The 23,527-nt window shown below is 35.4% G+C and overlaps 1 protein-coding gene across 2 annotated transcripts; it reads left to right on the top strand.

The window, feature by feature from the left end:
- The first annotated feature begins 1,265 nt into the window (after positions 1-1,265).
- LOC114136991 (neuroplastin-like) lies at positions 1,266-22,425 on the top strand. 2 transcript variants are annotated; one of them, XM_028005454.1, is made up of 8 exons: positions 1,266-1,627; positions 9,264-9,432; positions 9,517-9,611; positions 11,308-11,441; positions 15,026-15,299; positions 18,319-18,340; positions 19,805-19,881; positions 21,432-22,425. In XM_028005454.1, exons 1-7 carry the CDS (start codon positions 1,537-1,539, stop codon positions 19,863-19,865), a joined length of 846 nt encoding a protein of 281 aa, XP_027861255.1. In that variant the 5' UTR covers positions 1,266-1,536; the 3' UTR covers positions 19,866-19,881; positions 21,432-22,425. The 2 variants fall into 2 exon arrangements, with proteins under 2 accessions (XP_027861255.1, XP_027861264.1); XM_028005463.1 differs by lacking the exon at positions 1,266-1,627 and adding an exon at positions 7,301-7,706.
- Positions 22,426-23,527: the final 1,102 nt, after the last annotated feature.

Below are 23,527 nucleotides of genomic sequence, written 5' to 3'. Positions count from 1 at the left end.
GTCCCGTGTATAAAAAATGACAAATATCAACTATTGGCTAGAATTTGTTCATTTAAGTAAGAGATGTGGCACTAAAAGCTTTTCTATAAAGTTTAAAAACAAACTCTTGGTTTTATATAAAGCACAAAAAGAGCATTTGCACTGTAAAGTATCAGTGACATAAATAAACAGATAAAAATTATTTATAATTAAATGTGCTTAATGTTCCAGAACTGTTTACTCCTATTGTTGCATTTTATTATGAAAACTGTTCATCATGTTTGATTATTATAATCTTCTGTTTACCTTCTTTGTTTCTCTGCTGAGTATGTGAAATAAATAGAAAAACAGAAAATATCCATTAAATACATTTGAACCAATTGCTCTAACCTTGCAAAACATTGAAAAAAATACCAAGTTAAAGAACAATATGTTACCAATTATTGATTTAAAATACTTTCACTTTAATAGTAAAATATTTAGAAGATATAACTGCAATTAGACGGGTTGTATGGTATGAACAATTAGTCAGTTATACTACATTTATAGTACGATCATGAGTTGTGGCAGTTGAGCGGTGAGGCTGACGCGGTAGACGCGGTATGGAGAGTAAATGGAGATTACACACACTTCTTTGTGTCATGATCTTTAGATATTAGGTTTTTATCTTCATTTTTTTGTATAGAGTTTGTAGTAATATATAGATATATATAAAGAAAAACAAACAGAAAACATATATATACTACTTAAAACAAACAAATATGTATATGAAAGAAAGAAATGCATGTCTATCTGTTGTAAATATTTTTGTTTTTCTTGGATATTTTGCTTGTTCAAAATAAATAAATATTTCATTTCGTTTAATTAATCTCTTAAAATGTTAAGAGAAAAAAAAGGAGGAAGAAGAAAAAAGACTTACACAGTTTGTTCAACATTTCCTGCTGAACAAACTGTCCAATAAAAACACCAGCGTCCATCTCTGTTCCCTCATCATGTTTTTTTCTCTGTTCCCTCATCATTTTTTTTCTCTGTTCCCTCATCATTTTTTTTCTCTGTTCCCTCATTATGTTTTTTTCTCTGTTCCCTCATCATTTTTTTTTCTCTGTTCCCTCATCTTTTTTTTCTGTTCCCTCATCATTTTTTTTCTCTGTTCCCTCATCTTTTTTTTTTCTGTTCCCTCATCATTTTTTTTTTTTCTGTTCTCTCATCATGGCTTTGTGCTCCGCTCTGTGATTGGACGTCATGTAATAAAACGAGGTCCCGCTGTTTCTGCGCTACTTCGAAATCTCGCGGGATTTGGAATTTAACGGCTGATTAAAAAAAGGTGGTTCCTTCCTCGGCTGCAGTAGCAGCAGCTCAGCAGAACCGGCAGCGGAGCCGCTCAGGTAGACGGCAGCAGCACCGCCGCGGGCTCCCGGCTCTCTACCCAGCGACACTTCACCTCCTCTTCCCCCGCGTCACTGCGCAGGAGTGTCTGGGAGGCTCCGTCCCGCATCGCCGCCACCCGCTCGGGTCACCTTAGCGCTTCCCCTACCGGCATTTCTCCGGCGACCGAAGATGATACCTGGCAAGCCGAGAGCCGCAGTCATGTCCTTATCGGTGGCGATATTCGGGACGCTGATGCTGCAGTCCGTCTCTTCCCAAAACGGTATGACATGTTTTATACTTATATTAAAATAAAAAAATTAAATGCATGATTCTCTTATCATGGCTGGAATGCGGTTTTTTTTAAGACTGCAGAGACATTTTTAATTAAATATGAGAGATCTTTGTTAGCCTCAAACGTTCCCTGCCAATGTGGCTAAATTTTTTTTTTAAATAAATAAAAAGGCTGCTTGGGTTAAAAATGAAGGGTCAATGAATCATTAATGGGCTACAATCTGTTTTCGGAAGGCTGAATTGGGCCAAACGGAGGCCCGAACCGCGTCCCTAAAATGTCCCTTGAAGTGTGGTGCTGAATACTGAGCGGCACCGCCAGGCTGCAAGGACCAGTTCCGCTCATTAGTTTGGGAACGAAGCGGCGCCCTGAAAAGTTAAAAACAAATCCCTTCACATGCATGCTCACATATCCGCATCAGAGCCCATCATGTAGGCCACGATGATGGGTAATTAGATCTAGGACTTCAGGAGTAGGGCTCTCTGTAAATAGCATCAGTCCATTTTGCTGCATGCTTCTATTTTTAGTAGAGAGAGATGCTGCGCTGGGAACCGAGGCTTTAATGTCCCACCAATCTGTTAACTCCTCTCTCTGAGATGTTCTCTGCTGCAGAGCAGCGTTGATCTTGCAGCGCGGACCCCCTCTTGGTCATAAGTCTCATCCCCAACAAACAGATTAAGACAGCATTACCCCGAGTAGCTGTTGCTGCCGGGGTGAAACGCTGCTGAGCCGGAAGCTTTGGCCCATGTGTGGGACTGCGTTACACTCCTGCACACTCCGTCCTTACACATCAGCCTGAGGAATAGCTGATAAAATCGTGATTTGCTGCGTACTAGCTTCGTACCTTATGACACATTTCAGGAATACTGTTGTTTTGAGACGATTTTCAAGTAATGGCAAGTTCCACCTCTCAATGATTAATAAACTTTCAAATTCAATTAAAATTCAAAAATATTTGGATCCCAAAGGGAAACTAAATGTCGTCGTAACTCATATCGACGCAGGTTTTTCAAAGAGTTATTGTAGATGGTGATGGCACCTTAACTTAACATTTAAACCGGAAGACATTTTAAATATCCAAAATAAAAGACAATAAATAAAAACCACGCACAACCAACATGTTAGTCATCAGCAGTAGTGATGCACTGATTGCAGTTTTCTGATTACCGATCTTTAAAAAGCTGGACCTGCAGATTTTGATTTTAGCTGATACCAATTTTCTTTACCTGAAATGTTGCTAAATATATCAAGAAAGTCGCTGAGTTGGCAACAGGGGGGAGACTGTTGATAACTGTAGGATAAAAAAACAGCAACCAAAAATAATAAATAAATAAAAAGGAAACAAACAAAACACACATCTAAAATATTAATCATGAGTAAGGCTTCACAATTAATCAATAACAATGCATATCCTGATAGACACGTGATCAATATCAATAAATAACACGTGTGATAGAATATTCAACAAAGAATATGGCTTGTTTATTGTTGTCATAGCAACTCCATAGCAACAGTCTTGACAGTTAGTTATGGATACCTACCAAAATGGCTGTCAGCTACAAAGTTTCTGGCAGTGTGACATAACACGAGGATTATGTGCATCAATTGATAATAATTAATTAAACTCTGATCCCGAACACAGCATTCTGGGGGATGTAGGCAGAGGAAAAGGCTTCAGCCGCTTAGCCTCTCATGGCTAGCTAAGTTAAGATTGGTGGAATCGACTAACTCACTCACTCTTTGGTCACCTAGCAACAATCAGTTGGGTAACTTTCTGGAAGAGAAGGAAAATTGTACATTATACATTATGTCATCCAGATATCTTACAGTCACATTATAAGAGTTGCTGTGAACGGTGATGCTGTAGCAGTCAGTCTCGCAACAATTCTAAAGAGGCCTCTGACTGAAGATTGTCGCTGTACGAGTCTCATGAGTGTCATGATATGCTAACAGCTCAAAATCTGGGCAGCAAAACTCAAACTTCACAGTAGCATATCGTGGAAAACACCATCAGTTGTAGGCAAGCACTGCTAATCCACCTCATTTGCTTTTGCCTCTCCTTTTTAAATCTCTGTCTGGCCGCACGGTTAGGAATCCTGGCAGAGACAGTTCTCAGGTGTTATATTTTTTCAGATGCTAATCAGCTGCTACCAACAAGACATTGTTGCCACGGTAACGCATCATGACAACTGTCTGAAAGTCAGATAATGAGAGCAAAACATTTTCCAGCTTCACAGCATCTAAAACCAGAGGGAATAATAGCCAAACATGCAATGATTCAAGCAAAAATAAAAACAAAAATTCAGAAAATAAATTTTAGATTTTCTGAAATCAGTTTGCAGATTTGAATGCATCAATTTTGGTCTTTTATTAATTTATTCAACTGTTGTTGAATAACTATTTAGTTGGTTTTTTTTCATGAAAAATCCACAAACTTATTGTACAATTTTATACGTTTGTGGGAACCCTAAACAACATTTACAAATGGAGAACAAACTGAAAATTAATTATTAAATGATGCAAAGACAGAATCTTAACTGCGTTTTGTGTTTGAAGAATAAACCAAGCGAGTCTGGCTGTGATTTTTACGACTCTTCCTGTTATCTGTGTGGTGGATAAGTTGTCTTGGGTCCAATTAGCTTCACCGTTATATTTAACATCAAAGACCATTTCTTGCCTCTCACGTGTTTGAAGCTCAGCCTTTTGAAACTCCCTGATCTGCTCTGATGAACAAGCAAAACTCTGAAATCAGTTACAGAAAAATGCTAAACTTGTTATTAAGAGTCGGTTCATGTTTGACTGAAAAAGTACAAACTGTACGAAAATAACTGCAGATATGAACTTTAATAATAAGTTAAGTTTAAATGCTCAAATTTAAACAACTTCTAACTCAAACTCTTACTTTCTGCACTGTGAATATTTACTAGATTACAATATTTACCTTGTGTACACAAAAAGAAAAGAGAGAAACTAAAAACCATTATGTTCCTACATAAGAATATCAACACAAAATATTGGTTTTTTAAAACTTTTTAAATTACATTTAGAAAAATTAAACTTCAGCTCTTAAGTTACCTGCACTGCATTTTTATAAATATAAATGTGTTCAAATTTGGAGTAATATGTTCTTAACAACAAATAAGTAAGTAAACAAAAACAATAAATAAAGTGAATTATTAATTCTCTCAACTAGCCGTTTTTTTTTGAAGGACAATTTTGTTTACAGAGAAATCATAATTCACTTTATTTGTTGTTTTTGTTTACTTATTTTGGATATTTAAAATGTCTTCCAGATCCGGTGTTAAATGTTCATTAGAATTTAAAGTTTATTGATCTCTCAGAATGTGTCTATGCATTTTATATTAAACAATATTATCGTTTATCGCAATAACTTATGGGACAATTTATCGTCCAGAGATTTTTTTTTTATTGTGACAGTTACCTTTATTGCATTTATTTGACTGATAACCAGCAAACTTGCTGGTTGCACTTTTTAATATTTGTATTTTTGATGCAATTGGTGAAAGTTTCAGTAAAAATATCAGTCTGATTGGCTGGAAGCATTAAAAACAGACATAACTTCAGGCTCACAGTAAACTGACTTTAACCTCCATTTGACCATCGTCCCTCTGACATCTGGTCAAAATAAACTGACAGCATCCAACTCCCAGCACTTCAAATCTGAAATTGTATTTTTTTTTCATCAAGCTGTTGTAGGAATCTGTATTTTATAGCTCTATATTTGAGCTTCATCGTGTCTGCTGGAATTAAAGACGGTAACTTTCTGTCCTGAGTGATACAGCGGATCTCCTTGGCTGTTTCGTTTTCTTGCTCTGTTACTGAAGTGCAGTTCTATGGAAACACTTGGGGTCCATCACCATGCGCCTACACGCTCCCCAGAGAGCCGGAGCTGCACGGCTCGTTTAAATCTCCTCCGTCTCAGGCGCTCCATGCTGTCTGGATGCAGACGGCGCCTCCTCTTCATCGCTTCTGTTATTTAAATCGAACTAAAAATCGTTTTTAATATCAGCTGTGCTTGTTCTCTGGTATGTCTCATCACTGAATAATTATCTAGAGATCACTAATGATGTTTTTATTAAGCAGACACGACAAAGTCACATAAAGGACTTTTTTTTCTTTCTTTTTTTACATTCCTGCGCTGCAGATTTTATGGCATCATTAATTGAACAAATTAGATGAGAGCGGCCTCGAAGGAACGTCCCAAAAGAATTGTATTAAAGATTCCCAGGAATAGCAGCAATAATGGCGCCGGCAGACGTGGGGTCATGTTTTCAGCCGTTCAAAAAACTCAATGCAATTGGTGTCAGATGGTTTGCACACTGTAAAAACAAATGTCTCTAATTTATGATGAAATACCGACAGCTGTGGTTGCCAGGATTTTACTGTATAAATACAGATTTTTACCGTACTTGTATGGTAAAATTCTGGTAAACGCAACTGCTGGTATTTTACTGTAAATTAGACAAGTTTTTTTTTTACAGTGCATATTTTTCTGTCCCATGTAATGAGATTATAGTTTGCTTTTGTTTTGAATTATTTGTGAATTTATATGAATTGTGCTTCGTCGCAGCCTAATCATAACAGATTGATTTTAATATTTATGGCACTAAATAAAACTTTCCTTCAGGTTTGCTATAAAGGACCAGAGATGGGCGATGAATTGATTTTATTGATTAATTCTATTTTTGATTTTTGAAGATTTAATATTGGGATTTTGGGTTTCCATAGTTCAGAGTGATGTCAGCGAGTCCAGAGCCGCCATCTTGTTTGAGAAGCGTTTTTTTTTTTGCTTCAGATTTATTTGAACTTTGAGTTCAAGTCAAATTATACAAAATATAAGACTAAGTCTAGGATTTTTTTTTAAAGAAAATAAAGTCATAATGTTACAAGAGTAAAGTCTTAATATTTTCAGAATAAAGTTATAATATTAGGAGAATTAAGTAGTAATTTGATAAAAACTCCAACATGAAAAATAACGAGAAAATTAAGCTTTTTTTTTAAAAAAAACAACCGTTTTCTCATAATTTTAAGAGGTTCTTCTGGTAAAATTGCGTCTTTATTCTGCTCATATTGTGACTATATTCTTGTAATTACACAACATTTTCTGTAGCCTAACCTTAATACTCCACCATATAACTCACAGAAAGGATGATTGGTATAAAAGCCACTTATTGAACATATTTTCTGCCAATCGTAATTTTATTTTTTAGAAAAAAGAGCAAGAAAATTGAATAGATTAAGGTCAAATTTGGTGTGGTTACTAAAAATATAATAAAAAAAAAACTACAGTAAGAATAAGGTCATAAAATTATGAGAATGAAGTTATAATATTGTGACTATTCTTGTAATACTACAACTTTAATCTCGTATAATTTTGACTTTATTCTCATGCGAGTTTATTCTTGTCATTTTATGTATTTCTTATTTTTGCCCTAATACTCTGTTGTAGGTATGAACAAAATGTTTTTGATTTTTTTAAGCCACATCACCCAGCTATAAGTGGGACTAATATTTAAAAAAGAGGAAGTTTAAGTTTTATTTCTTCATCCTGTTGATTTCTTTCTTTTAATACATATTTTCTCGTTTATTCAGTTATTTTCCCCTTCATCTGCTTTCTGTTGCCTGTTTTTCTTTAACCATTCCTTATTTTGGCTCTTTATGTTTCTTGTTTTGACCGATCTGGGGATCTGCCGCCCTGCAGCGGGCTTTGTGAAATCCCCTCTGTCCGAGACCAAGCTCACAGGCGACACCTTTGAGCTGTACTGTGACGTGGTAGGTAACCCCACCCCAGAAATCCAGTGGTGGTACTCCGAGATCAACCGGGCGGACTCTTTCAGGCAGCTGTGGGACGGCGCCCGCAAGCGGCGGGTGTCGATCGGCACGGCGTACGGCGTCAACTCGGTGAGCGTGCTGGGCGTTTCGCACCTCACCCTGGATGACGCCGGGACCTACGAGTGCAGAGCTAGCAACGACCCGCGGCGTAACGACCTCCACCAAAACCCAGCCACCACGTGGATCCGAGCTCAGGCCACTGTCACTGTGCTGCAGAGTGAGTGGTCAGTGTTGAGAAACCCACCAACCCATCCACTTCCTGTTTGACTCTCCAACGGATCAGCAGCTCCCTCTGCCATCCTCCCCTGCAGACCTGAAAGTGAAGGAAAGCAGAAAATAGTCGCATTACACTGCAAAACAAAAACAATAAACAAACAAAAGACTAAATCTTACCAAGTATTTTTTGGTCTAGTTTCTAGTGCAGATCCCATAGTGCACAACTAACTTAAAGAAAAGTTTTACCTTTTTGAGCTTTACATCATGTTATAAAGTTATTCCCTCATCAAAAACATACCTGGAGTGTTGTTTTGATTCTTTCACACATGTTTCAGAAACCCCTTTATCTCCATGGCAACCATTCAGATATGCAAAATGCCTGGGTGGACTTAGCCCCGCCTTCAAGACCCAGCTGCTCCTCAGAGCTGCATTTTCTAAGATCCAGAGCTTCCTCCTCACAGAGCAGCTTTTCCCAATGACTCTCCCACTGAGATCCTTCAGACTAGCCAGCGGCAAATTAGCAATCACCTGATGGAACTGCATATCGGCTGAGCTCATTATAGGAGCTACTTCTCAGTGCAACGCTGGTGAAAACGTTGTTAAAGGGTTAATAGAGGAGAGATGTTAGGATGACTTCCTGGAGGCGAAGTTTCAGAAAGAGCTGGAGTTTTTAAAGAGACAGAGGCCCAATTTTAAGGCGTTAAATTACAAAGTCAAATTTCTTTTAAGTCATATTTGATAAATACATTATTTTTGTAAAACTGAAGGTAATACAGTGATTGTGCTATAAAATGACACCATGGGCCTGCAAAACATAATACTGCAAATTTAGGTAAATCATTTTTTAATATTGATTTAAAGAAAGTTCTAGTTCCATTGGCAGATTATTACAAAACATTTCCCCATGTTATAAATTAAATTTGTCAGTAGAACTAGAACTTTTTATCAATATCAAAGAATTATTTACTGAAAACAAGCTCCTATATCTTGCTTAAAAGTTACCTTTAAGTTAGTTTTCTTGTATTTGTAGTGTTCCAACATATTTGGACAAGAAAGTAGGCTGAAATATTTGGTAAGATTGTGTGTTTTTGCAGTGTATTGTCTGCAGCTCTTCCCCTAATTCAGTCAATCCTTCGATGTCCATCCAACATGTAGAGGCAGCCTTCCTCTTTATTCCCTGTGTTCATTATTTTACCTTTCCACACTTTTTTAAAAACATTTTTTACTCTATTAAACAGTTTTCTTTACATTGCAACATTTATAATTTGATTTTAGTTTCTTAAAAAATAATCACAGTTTAAAGAAACTAAATATAAATTTAGCAGAAAAGGTAAGTTTCACCAATAATCCAGCATATAAAATAGGACAGACATAAATTATGAGTGGGCATAGTATTATTTATCATTTATCGAAATAAACTTTTTATCATAACAATTTTGATTTATCTTTGTCATAATAATTTCCAATTACTATTTTCTTTCACAATATTTTTTTCTTTTGCAGTGCAGGCATTATTTTATGTTATTGTATTTTTTGCTGAGTCATCTTTTTGTTACAGAGCCATCGATTTCCGTCTCCGAGCCGGTGACGATCACCTCGGACGTGGACAGCATCTTGCTGCAGTGCAACCTGACCAGCTCCTACGGCAACCCCACCGAAAGCTACTGGACGAAGAACGGGGAGGAGATCTCAGGAACGCGAACCCTAAACAAGAATGCTGAACACAGGTGGAGAAGTTGGCGCCTCGGTCCTAAATATAAAGTCTTGTGGCCTGCTTTTGGGTCAACTTGAGTTTCTTTTCTGATCCGCAGGCTCAACAGACCAAGAGGAGACGACGCCGGCGTGTACATGTGTGTCTACAACTTTGAAACGGCTCCACCTGCCAACGCCACCATCGAAATAAAATGTAGGTACTTATTTTTGAGCTGTGGGCATATTTACCTTTTAAAAGGTGACCTATTATACTTTCTTGAACAGATTTTTATAGGTTTCTACGCTATACCAAACATCTTCAATACAGTTCTTTTTCACAAAATCATTCTTGAATGATAAGATTTTAGTCTGCTCAGTTGTACCTATTTTGAGCTCCTTTCAGAATGAGCTGTTTTTGGGTGTCTTGTCACTTTAAATCTAAGAAAGCTAATGGCCACGCCCCCCAACTAGACTCACAAAAAAACTTTGACTGCACCATCTGTTCTGGTAGCACAATTCGTACCATCAGCTAATTTGTGCATGTGTTGACAGAAATACTACGAGTGAAGGTATTCTTATTTATTTTGTTTTGTGGGTCAGTGTATTTGTAAAGATAGAATATGATTAACAGAGAAGAAATAAAGGTAAAAACGACTTAACCACATTTTGCAAGACTGCTTCTGAAAAATAAAAACAGTCAAGTAAATGTATATGCAAGTGCACAATAATAAGGAAGGATTGTAATCAATTAGTGTTTCCCATTAACACATGGAAACTTTTAGTTAATCTAATAAAATATGTAATTATTATAAAAATAAATATTATTTTTTGTCCTTGATGAGTCTGCCGTAGGCCAAGTTGACGGCAGCTGCTAGCTAACACTCCCATGAATCCAATACACACTTTTCTACTGAATTATAATCTTTGAACTAAATTATGACCATTATTATTCATTAAGAGAATTATACCATTGCGTAGGAAAATAGGCAATGTTATAACAATGAGTATTTTAATTAACATAAATAAATACGTTACACTTTGTTGAAGTTCATTTTAAGGATTATCTGAAAGTATTTCTTTAGTCAAACATTGTTCTTCCATAGCAGATTGTACAGAAACAGCTACTGCGGTAAAACCATTTAAACAAACTTCAAGTGGAAGTACAAAAGCATGTAACATGTGAGTTTTGCATGAGGTCCCATCTGAGCTGTGACCAGTCAGAGCTGAGCCCTCGCTGCCCTGCCATCTTGGACCTGCGATTTCAAACGGCTCTGCTGGCTGCTCAGGGGCAGCCGGCGCCCTTGACACCTTCATCCAGCCAATGCCCGGCTCAGTGGCAGCAGATGGTGTCTTGTTTGCCTGATGGCGAGGGATTATGTCTCAACGGTAAAATCCGGTCAGCCTTTTCTGCCGTCACACATGCATGACTGCAGAGGCCAATTGGATTTTTGGAAGGTGTACTTATTATTTGATGGAGCATTTCTTCTGCTCATTAAAGCAGAAACGAGCAGTTTCCTAAAGCACATAATTCCTAATTTAATTCATATTTATTAATATTTACATGTATCATTTCCTTCTTAATAGATATATAGCATTTATGAATTATGTATTCTTTGAGTTTAAGTGTCAAATTTTAGAGAAAAAATCCCTAACAAACAGCATTTCTATTGATTTTCAAAGTGAAAAGTCACTTTTGTTAAACAAAAATTACTTCTAGAGAACAAGTGTCAAACTCAAGGTCCGCGGGCCAAACCCGGCACGCCATAGCTTTTTATGTGGCCGTCACAAACTGTGGCTCTATAGACTTTTCACAATGGCTCTTAATAACTTTGGCTAAAATAAAAACTGCAATATATTCGGTGTATTTTTGTTTCTTGAAATAATGTCTGAATTATAATTTATTGTTTCAGCTACTCCCATCATAACAGGCCACAAGCGCAGTGAGAATAAGAACGAGGGTGACCGCGCCGTGCTCTACTGTAAGTCTGTGGGCTACCCTCACCCCGCCTGGACCTGGCACAAGATCGACCCGACTGGCATAAGGGTAGGTCATCAATAATATCACCAGACGCAGTTTAGGAATGAAAATTTGTTTATTACTTAACTCCTATCCTCAGGTTTCATATAACATTATTTCCTTCCATGTGAATGTACATGTAGGCTTGTCACAATAAGCTATAAATCAATTAATTGCATAATAATTTCCATCTGCATGATTTATTGTTTTTTTTGTCTTTTCTCTCTTTTTATCAAAAACTGGATGATGAAAGTTTTCAGTCTGGCGTTTTGGTCTCAATTAGCCATTTTTTTGGAAGGACAATTTTGTTTACAGAGACTTCATAATTCATTTTATTTGTTGTTCATGTTGTTTTGTTTATTTAAAATGTCCTTCAGTTAAAATGCTAAATGTTTCATACAATTTAAAGTTTATTGACCTTTGAGAATGTCATGAATTATTATGCCGTTATTTCTGTTATATTGCTTGAAAATGGTTTCAAAACGACAATATTATCGTTTATCGCGATAACTTCAGGGACAATTTATCGTCCAGGAAAATTCATCATGTTGAGAGGCCTATATATTATTTACTTTAAGTTACTTTTCTGTCCATAATTATTATCAATATTGAAGAAAATTAACTGAACAGATAACATAGCTTGACGATTTTTCTTTATTGTATCTATTTTAATAATCATACCTGTTAATTGGAATACACAAAGTCAACTTACTAACAGCAGTAATTAAGCCAAAACTGTCAAAAAAATACATTTTACGGCTCAATCAAGACACTGAGCGTTTCAGAAGAATACAGATATTATTAGCTATCAATTGGTGGTTGAGTTTATTCTCTATTATACAGAGATCTGTATAATAGAGATCTCTGCTGCCCCTGCTTGATCATGTTGGGTGTTGGAGAAAATCCCAGCTAACAAAAGGGGAAGAGGCAGGATACATCCTGCATGAGCTTTCAGTCCCGCAATTAAGGTTTAGAATAATAAAAAAAAATGAATACAAAATGGATAAATTCACATAAATCCTCAAAGTTGTAAGAAAACCTAGACAGACAATCCATCAATTCTCTCCTTTTTCTGTTTCTTTGCTTGTTAAGTTGATAGATTTATATAATAAAGAGGTAAACACTTTGAAAAGACAAGACAAACCAGTAAGAAATGTCTCACTAAGAAAAAAACTGACTGGAAAATGAATGCAGGGGGTCATGAGCAGGTTGTCACCGCAGCTTCCAAATCCAAGTTAAAACTGTTGGCCTGCATGATCTGAGCAGAAGGTAGCGCTGGAGATTAGGAAGTCAAAATCCACTTTAGCTAAGCCACCATTTGTTTAACGACTGTAATCTAATACTATGGCTTCTCATTGTGAGGCATCAATTAGGCCCAGATTTTTCATTTGTTTAACATATTAAAGAAGATGGCGGTTTAAAACATAAAATATTTATGGTCCAATATGAAGAAATGTAACTACAGGAAACATGAAGCACTGCTGCACACATACATTTTCAAACTTAGAAAACCTGAAAATAACTTATAATTTTACACTGAAAAACGAATGAGAACAAAAGACGATGATAAGGATTTTTCTTTTGTTTTTGCAAAATACACAATAACATTATTTTGCAGTGACATATTAAAGAGAAATAAGGAAAATGTTCAATCCAGGATAGATTCAATCTTTCAGTTATTATTAATAAAAATACCCTAGAGAAATAAAAAATAAAGTAACATTAACTTTTTAAAAATGTGGAAATTATTAAGGAACTCTGTGTTCCAGCGGTTTTGCAGTTTTCTAGAAGTTTGTTCCAGATTAATGGAGCGTAAAAACTGAATTCTGCTTCTTCACGTTTAGTTCTGGTTCTGGTTCTGCAAATGCAGTTTTTTTGTCTTAATATCTTTTTATTTTTGTGTTTTTATGATGTAAATCATTCAGAACTGCTTTGTTGCTGAAATGTGCTGCACAAATCAACCTGATTGATTGATCTGTCGGAAGGTTGATACAACAACAACAAATAGGCCCGCCACAATAATCAATAAATCAATTAATAGCATGAAATATTAAAATGAACTCAATAATTAATGTGATTTATTATTTTTCTTTTCTACCAAAACTGGATGATAAAAGTCTTCAGTCTGGTGTTTTGGTCTCATGTATCCCATTTTTTGAAGGAAGATTCATAATAATTTTTTTTTCATTGTTTTGATTTTTTTGTTTATTTATCTTGGATATTTAAAATGTCTACCAGTTTCAGTGTTAAATGTTCATTAGAATTTAAGGTTTATTGATCTTTCGGAGTTTGTTCCTGTGTTATAAATCCATTAATATAATATTACTTGAAAATGGTCTCAAAACAACAATATTATTGTTTATCACAATAATTTCTGGGACAATTTATCGTCCAGAAAATTTGGTTATCTTTGCTGGCCTGACAACATAACTTTAATGTATTTTGTTGCTAAGTGTTTCAGTGATTTATAAAGAAAAGTATTTTAAAGTCCAGTATATATTTTCCTAGTTCTGGATCAGCTGAATCTCTGATTGACAGGAAAGTGGAAAGAAAATCTCGTCACATCTTGGGGTGTCGAAGTCTCCATAGCAACCAGTAGATGCTATATTTATGCTAACTGGTTGTTTGCAAGGACAGAAAAATTATTTTTCTCAGCTGCTATACAAACAGTAAGGTCTGCAGAGTGATACATGTGAATGAACTTTAAAAGAAATGAGATAAAACTTAGTTGTTCTGCAGTAAACAGTCCTGGTGAGTTTGGCAAAGGATGAATATGTGGAAAAGCTTGTCATGCTTTCTGCCTACTGTGGTGGGGAATGTGTGAGGTTTCTGTTTCTCAGGCCACGTTAGACTGCATGACCTCTTTGAAATACCAGGACATTTAAATTAAATACTGACAGACCTTGCCCGTAAACACAATATTTTTTAATATAACCATGATGCAAAAATATTTGGACAGAAAAGCACAGAGATTCTCACCAGACACCAAATCATCTTTTTCCCACGACTGTAGAGAAAGCAGAAGAAGATATAAAACCACACTATGGACCATGTAGAGAAAATATACAGAAAGGATTCATCTCTCAATCTCTGTGAGACGTAAACTTATGAAATGTTATAGAAGAAGAATAAATGTTGACAAGAGAGGATAAAGAAGTTTGGCTCTAGTGATATTGTTAGAAACCTATGACTGAGTAGGGCTACTAAGAAAAATACATAAAAATATAACCTTATGAGAATAAACTTGTAGGAAAATAAAGTCAAAATAAAGATGGAATAATGTGAGAATAAAGTTATAATATTGACTTTATTCTTGTAACATTATAATTTCTCGTAATTTTATTTTTATTTTCTTAACGTAACCTATGTTAAAAAAAATTTTTTTTACCCACTAAGGAGTTGGATTTCTGTCTGATTTTTGTTGTTTAGTTTTAGTTTAGTTTTTTAGTTTAGTTTTAGTTTAGTTTAGATTATTGCCAAATCTTCCTTTGCAATAATCTATTTGTAAGCGGTTCATACATCTTTCTCAAGCTGCATCTATAAAACCAGCAGCTTTAATTTTCCCAAACCTTCAGGAATTTGTAACGGCTTTGTGTCCGACCCCTCGGCAGGACATCGACAACTCCACCGGACGCTTCTCCGTCATCAGCAGGGAGAACTACACCGAGCTGCACATTTCCAACCTGGACATCAACCTGGACCCCGGCGAGTACATGTGCAACGCCACCAACATCATCGGCAGCCATAACGAGAAGTCGGTGCTGAGGGTCCGCAGCCTGCTGGCGCCGCTCTGGCCGCTGCTGGGCGTTCTGGCTGAGATCATCATCCTGGTGATCATCATCGTTGTTTACGAGAAGCGCAAGAAGCCGGAGGATTTACAAGACGGTGAGTCACCAGAGGTGATGATCAAGCATCAGGTGTGTGGCTTTGGTGTATTAGGGATCTCAGTTTTAGGGTTTTTTTAATATTAATTTGTACATTTTTGGATTTAGAGCAGCTTTCCTTACTGTGGTTTGTTTTCTAGAGGAGTCACTTAACACTGCGCTGCAGCTGCAGTCAATAATTTATCCCGGTCAGGTAGACACAACAACACAGACACTGAAGGCTGCACCTTGTCACAACAGTTTCATTCATTTAATATTAATGAGCAACTTGATCCTGCAGTCTTGCAGATGTGGACTTTTTCCATTATTAATTTATTTCCAGGGAAGCTTTAAAAGCTTCTGCAAACTTAACCAGAGTAACTCGTCTTTCAGCTGCTTCAGTGCCAACAAGTGACTCTCTAATATTAGCTACTTTGCTTTTGAGGGTCGGAGGACAGAATAAATGATGCATTAATGGTATTCGAGCAACCTTTTCCCCTCAAACTGAATTTTGATATTGTCTCACGCTGATCAAATGCGACATGCAGGGAATCGGTGAACGGTAAGAAATGTGTCCAGGTAGCGTACAGAAAAACATAAACATAAGATTAATGAGAAATACATAGTTGCTGAATTTAGGAATGTTAAGTTTTTATCAGATACAGCTAATCAGATTAATCGATTATGGAAATATTCATCAACTAATTTAGGAATTAACTGGAGTACATAGTTTAAAAGAGCCATTTGTTTCCATCTAAGACATAAAAAGTTTTTGTCTGTAAATTTGTTCTACACAGAAGAACTGAAGTGGCATTTTTAGCTTCACCTTTTCAAAATCTGTTTAGAATCTCATATTAAACATCTTTTGATAACTACTTATAAACCAGTTAATTAAAAAAGTCAATAACAGAAACTGAATTAATGTTTAGTAAAGCAGAATAGCCTGAGTTGTTCATATTTTTAGCTACAGGTGCATCCTTTGATAAAAGAATGTAGTGTTACATTTGGGCTACAAAATCTACAAAATGTTCATATTTAAAACAGAAATTTAGTATTTTTTTTATTGGCTTCCATCTTATAATAGCGAAGTGCAGAAACAGGTGGTGGAGGGGCAGCATGTCACCACTCTGCAAATCTCATTTTAAAAAAATTAGAAAGTAGGAAGAGTGTGGTGGATAATTTGAACAGTTTCAAACTCTTATCTTTTAAACCTTGGTATATCTTGATTCCTTGTTTTATTTTTTACAAACAAAATGAATTAATTAAGTTACTTAAATAATCTGTAAGGGTAGGATAACTTAGTAATGATTGAATAAATCCAAATAATATATATTTTGAAACATTTAATAAAAGCAGATTAATAATCTTGATCTGGTGAATGGAAAATGTTTGTTTTTTTTGCTCAAATGCTCAGGATTGTTTTTTAATTTAAATAGAAATTTCTCAGAACTTTGTGTTAGCAGAAATAGTTAAAAATCGCTGTAGACTGGTTAAGTTTTTTGTTTGTTTTTCAGTCTATTAGCTGCTGAATGTTTTAACAGACTGCTGTAATATCTCCCGTCTTCCTCCCTCCTCCTCCTAAATTGCGTAACCTAAACCGTGTTCGTGGTAAGTGTGAGACGCTGCATGCTGCCTGAATTTTAATGCATCTCATCTTTCTCCTCTTCATAGCACAGCTTATGCTTCTGCTGGAGTTTTTTTTTAAATTTTATTTTCCAAACTAATCTCTCCAGAAGCGTGTGTTATGTTTCCAATGAAGTGGAGATGTTTTGTTTCTCTCAGTTCTTTCTGCTGTCACTGTTTCACCCTGTTTCTAACTGATGGACTCCTAATGAGTCTGATGGACCCGTGCTTACGTTACTACTTGCATCCGGACATTTTGCACATGTGCACACGGGTAGAGGGCAAAAACATCCTTTTACTTGCCGACCATAGAAGCAAATGAAACCTGGAGATGTAGGTATCATTGATTTACTCCACCAAAACGGGAAAATAAAGCAGAGAAACCGGCGAAGAACAACTCAAAATGACTCGTATTCTTCTTTTTTCTGGCTCTCTGTGTCGGCTGTATTATATGCAGACGCGTTGCCGTAGCAACCGGCTGACGACATATCTACTACTGTGCAAGGATTCAACACTGAAAAACATGCAAACATTTCCCACTCAAAGAACAGAACATTCAGTCCGTTACAGTGTCATGTTTTCAAGCCTGGTGTTTATTTTGCGATTATTGATAAGTGATCACCTGGCGGTTGATTAGCTAATTTGAACACCTGCTCTACCAACGATCTGTCAGAACTGCTGCGTGCTTCACCTTTTTTATTTATGTTTTTGTTTTCCACAACTTTTTGTCAGAATTTTACACAAAAACAAAGTACATGTCCACATTCAGCTCCATCAAATAAACGCCATAATAACAAAAATGTATATAAATATATATTTTAACTTAACCAAAACATGCAGAGATTTCACATGTACATGTTAAGGTTGTCAAAGTCAAGCTAGCATGTCTGACCTACTTCCCTCTCTCTTGCTCTTTTTTCTTAATTAAAACGTTTTACTGACTTGTGAAATGCAATGACCTTTGAACCTGGTTTTCTAGATGTAGTGTTGACAATTATTAGCAAAGCACTGAATCCTCTCTTCTTTTATATACTTTGAAAACGTTTAAGATTTACCGCGTTATGTTTTCAGCTAAAACCAATGCTAGTCATCATCGGGCAGCAGATTTTTGCCCTCCAGCAGGGAGTTGCGTGCATGAAGTCACGTTCAACGTGTCTATAATATTTTAAATCTGCATTTTGATTGTGTGTACATGTTTTTTTTATTAATTGTGAGTGATTTAATCCGTTTTTTTTTCTTTTTAGTGTGTATTTTTATGCTGCCTCCTCGCTCCATCAGTCTGTATAGATGTAGAAATGAAACCGCTCGGTGTGTTACAAGTTAAACTCGTGTTATTTCATCAGCGTGTTCACCGTCTTTATCGTTATTTTATTCATTTTCTGCTCCTCATTTCTCCGTATTTCTCCCTGTTGCTGCAGATGATGACCTAGCTGGACCAGTGTAAGTGCCAACATTCAGCCTGTGCTACCTTATCTGTGTTAAGCTTTGTGAAGTAGTGTGTGTTTTGTTGTAGATTATCCTGATGGCTCTCACTGTAAATGGTGTCCTCGGATCTGGGTCACAGAACATACGGTTGCAGTATTACTGTTTCAGATGTCGAATAAATCCCTGGATTGTAGATGTTAGAGTGGAACATCCCTGATCTGAATCAAAAGTTGACATCAACAATATCGACAAGGAGATAAATGTGTTTTTATGTTGCTAAAGGTTTATAAAAATAGTTGTGGGTGATGTAGACTTATTGTTTTTTAATAATCTTTTGTGGCATTATTGTGAAAATTATAAAAATGATGAGAAAAACTACTTATTGCTTCCTTTTTAGGAAACTGTATGAATACAACAAAGATGCAAACATCTCCATTTGTAATGCGCTACTTTAGGACACCAGTCGCGTAAAGAAGTGCGATTAATATCAGGTTTTCAAATTTATTGACACTTACTGAACAAATAATGGAGAAAAAAGTTACACTAATAATCCCAACAATACAGAGAGCTTGGGGGCTGTTTAAACATGATTAATGGGAATTTATCGTCATGTCGATTAATCAGAATTCTTATCAGGGTAAGAATTTTATCACGATAAACGATACGATAAATTATCACCCCTACTATTTGGGATTTCCACAACTGTAAAAACTTTGAGTAAAAGTATAATTTTTTGCCAGTACGTCTAATTTACAAAAGGGGTAAATAATCTCAGTTGCAACTGTATTTGGAAAAAAAATAATATAAATAAGGATGATGTTCATCTATAACATTACATTTACCCAAAGTGTAATAACCTCAGTTCTCAAAAACCAGTTCAATCTCACCTAAAACAGGGATTATTACTGGAAAACTGCAATAAATGGCATGAAAAATATAGAACTAAAGCACTGATTTGATGTAGAGCAGATATTTTGGCTACATTACAAAATTTTTCATTTACTTTAAAAGGGGACAAGACATTAGAAAAAAACCCCAACAAGTTTAATGTGAGGCCTGCACTGCAAAAACACTAAATGTCTCTATTTGTATCTAGTTTCTAGGGGAAACATCTTGATACACAAAACTAACTTGGTTATAAGTGAACAAGAATATAGACTTTTTTGTCTATATTCAAGAATTATTTACTAAAAACAAACTTATATCTTGTTGAAAGGTTACTTGTATATTTTGTCTTAGTTCAAGTTTACTAAAATATTTATACTAGAAACTAGACCAAAAATACTTGGTACAATTTTGTGTTTTTTCAGTGTTCTTCAAAAAGAAACTAGAAAACTTTTTTTTTTCTATTTTCCAGATGTTCCAACTTTAAATTCCCTGATATGTTAAAACAGTTATTTATTCTGAGGTTTAAATGTACTATTTATATTTTTAATAAATGCAAGATGACAACTGACTGTTGCTTATTTTCTGTTTAAGAAAAACTAATTCGACCAACAACCACAAAGACAAGAATCTCCGTCAGAGGAACACAAACTGAGAAACCTGTCTGAACAGTAAGTATTTTATTCCTGCAAGAAGTCATTTTAATGATCAGCCAAGAGATGCAATGAGAAAATCAGCTGATTTTTAGCTTAATTTTACCAACAACCAGTCAGGAAACTACACTTTTTTTTTATCAATTGGAAAATAACAGTTTAAAAAATCTCACAGGATTTGAACATATCATATTGTACAAGGCTGGTCATGATAATTTGTCACTTTGAACCTGGAAGATGCCAGGATGCAGAACAGCTGCAGCACAATTTCATCAGACGGATCCGTCAGAGACTTTATGAACAGCAAGAGATGGAGGCTGATGTGCTTATTTCTTAGAGCTGGACACTGAAAGAAAATAATAGATGTTGGAGGATAGGGGTAGAAATGCTCACGACTGGGCAAAAGAAGGAAAGAAATCAGACATTTGTTGCTGCTTGATTTTTCTCAGAAGCTATGAGGCACAGCTTGATGTTTATGACAGAGCTGAATCAGTTTTTGGTGCGTCAGTCACATTGAGTCACCGAAGACGACGAGTTCAAGTTAACTTCTAGGAATTGTCTTCTTGATCGCACGGTCTGGCCCAGCTTTAAAGGGGACCTTTTACACAAAATTCACATTTTGCACATTTTTGTAATTCCATTTGCGTTTCTGCTGCTTCTAAAATTAGCCCAAGCATAAAAATAAGAATAACAAACAGGTTAAAAAAAACACTTGGCCAATTATGGCAAATGAGTTTGTTTTTTGATATCTGGAAAACGAACCGTTTTTTAAAAATCTCCCAACCCCAGCTGAGCCCAGCCCGTTACCTAGCAACCCCAGCTGAGCCCAGCCCCGTTACCTAGCAACCCCAGCTGAGCCCAGCCCCATTACCCTGCAACCCCAGCTGAGCCCAGCCCGTTACCTAGCAACCCAAATGGAACTCCTGCATGTTTGGTCAGCTGGTAGGCCTTCATTAACCTGTTTATGGAAGCTGAATAGTGCCTTTATTTTTTCCTTTTGTGCTTCTAAAAGTTGAATTTAACAAATGTAGGCATTTTGAAAATCTCAGATTTAAACTGAGGAAATATTTTCTGTAGAATAAACGCAGGGAGATTGCTGCTGATATCTGTATCTTTTAAGTCAATAATTCCTTAATTTTGATTTTTTTAAAAACCTACTAGTTCCACTTGTAGATTGTTTCACTTATAAAATGGGAAGATGTGTCGACCTTTTGTCAATATTAATCAATTATTTGCATAAAACACCCTCCCATATCTTGCTGAAAAGTCACCTATAAGTTAGTTTTGTCTTATTTTTCAGTATTTGCACTAGAAACTAGATCAAAAATATCTAGGAGAGTTTGTGTGTTTTCAGAGTATATGTTATATTTCTTGGCTCCTTTTAAATAATTAATGAACACTCATGACAGTAATGTTGGGATTATTTTTTATGCAGTTCTTATATATTGTTATAGTTCATAAAGAGAAGCTAGAATAGGCTACACTCATAATCATCAGGCGACACTGGAAGATGATAATCTGTATTAAAGATGCTGGTTTAATGATCTAAATGTTCTCTCTGTTTGCAGGTCTCATTAATCATGTATTGACCATATGAAGGTAAACAAGAAGGGACTCCATAGCTGTCACTCATAAATGTATCTGCCGTTAGAGGAGTGGTTGTGGGGATCAAATGAGGCATGCCTTATTATTTATTGTGTGAGACATGAAGCTACTCAAACCATTACAGAGTTAACATTATAACCATTGTTGCTGCATGCGGTTGTTGTTTGAGTTTTTTCCTTCTTCATCGCTAATTTTATATTTTTACAACTTACAAAATAATGCATGCGAAATGTTGACCTTCTGTTTGACACAGAATTGGCTTTCTTCCTGTTTTTAATTAATTTATTATTATTATTATTTTTCTCCTGAGGTTGTGGAAACTGTACTGTGAAAAACAAAAACCCTGCAATGTAAAAGAAAAGTTCACCTTAATCCGGTATGACAGATGTGTATAGTTTTATCATTCTTCTGTATACCATTAATTCATTTTATTATGTCATATAAATATATATAAAATATATGTATATCACATTTAAGGGCTTTGCAGTGTCCCTCTAAAGCTGTTAAAGGTTTACTTTACTTCATGTATGTACTGTATGTAATAAATCGCTACAATTATGTATCAGATCACCATTTAATATATAGATTATTCATATCATATGATGCACTTAAATGTTAAGAATAACGACGAACTGTACAAATCTACTTTAGGAAATATGTTACGAATCATTTTAACATATTATTTTGTATTCATGTGTATTGTACAGCATGGCTATTATCCTATGCAATTATTATCCATATCAGTATATTGAAAGTCATTGCAGCTTCTGATTCCTCTGTGACAAAGCTTTAAACTAGTAGGATCACCGTAGAGCATCGGCATCATATTTACACAGCTGCATGAGTTTTCATCAGCTGGCATGGGAGGCGGCGAGAGAGAGAGACCCATGTCGGAGCTGACACGTTTCCCAGGACTTCAACTCATTTTTAACAATAAATACATTAAGACAAACAAACTCTGTGGCGTTTTCTTTAAGCAATTCTTATATATAGCATATATATAACTGTTTATATGTTGTTTGGGATAACTCTGTGCAAATTTTGTGGAGAAAAGCACCATCTAGTGGGATCATGAGGGAATTACAGCTGAGGAGAGCAACAAACATGAGGGCTATTTGTGAAGTTACACATAAAAAATGAACAATAACTTATTTTATTTAGCTTGTCGTGAAGAAATATTATTTTAATATATTATTATTATTTTAAAATAATATATTTTAACCATGTTATTCATACGTTTATAAATGTCCGAGTTCCAAAAATAAATATTTAAATTGGAGCTAAATATTTAGCTTCCAAACTAAATATTTAACTTTCAAAATATTTAGTTGGAAAGCTAAATATTTAGTTCCAGAATAAATATTGAAATTGGAGCTAAATGCTCAGTTTGGAAGCTAAATATTTAACCTTCAAATTAAATATTGGTTAGAAAGCCAAATATTTAGTTTTCAAACTAAATAGGTCCAAAAGAAATATTTAATTTGGAGCTAAATATTTTTTTAACTAAAAGTTTAGTTCAGAAAATAGTTTTTAAGTCTAAATATTTATTTGCAAAATGAATATTTAGACAGCTGAACTTAATGCTTAGCTTTCTAACTAAATATTTAATTTGAAACTTATTTTAGTTTTCAAACTAAATATTTAGCTTAAAGCTAAATATTTATTATTGAAAGCAAACATTTAATTTCAAGCAAAACATTAAATTTTTAAACCAAATATTTATTTTCAAAACTAAATATTTAACTTGTATGCAAACTGGCTTGCTGATAAGTGTAAGTGAAATATGAAAATAAAAGCTGGTCTATATAAATTCCTCCATTGGAGGGACTGGTTTTTTTTCAGCTCTCCCTGTGAAAACACGTGGAGAAGGGCGCCATCTAGTGATGTTATGAGGGAATTACAGCTGTCAGGAGCTCAGATTGACGAGGACCAACAAAGTGTAAGAACATATTTGTGTGGAAATAAAACAATCTCCAGCGTGAAGGGTCAAAATACACAAAACAATCCTGTTTCATTTTGTTTTAACATTTACTAAGTTATTTACAGAGAAGACCAAAAA

Source organism: Xiphophorus couchianus, chromosome 2 (genome assembly GCF_001444195.1).
Source record: "Xiphophorus couchianus chromosome 2, X_couchianus-1.0, whole genome shotgun sequence".
Lineage (NCBI taxonomy): Eukaryota > Metazoa > Chordata > Actinopteri > Cyprinodontiformes > Poeciliidae > Xiphophorus > Xiphophorus couchianus.
The sequence above is the reverse complement of the archived record's forward strand: the minus strand, read 5'-3'. Positions and strand labels throughout refer to the sequence as shown.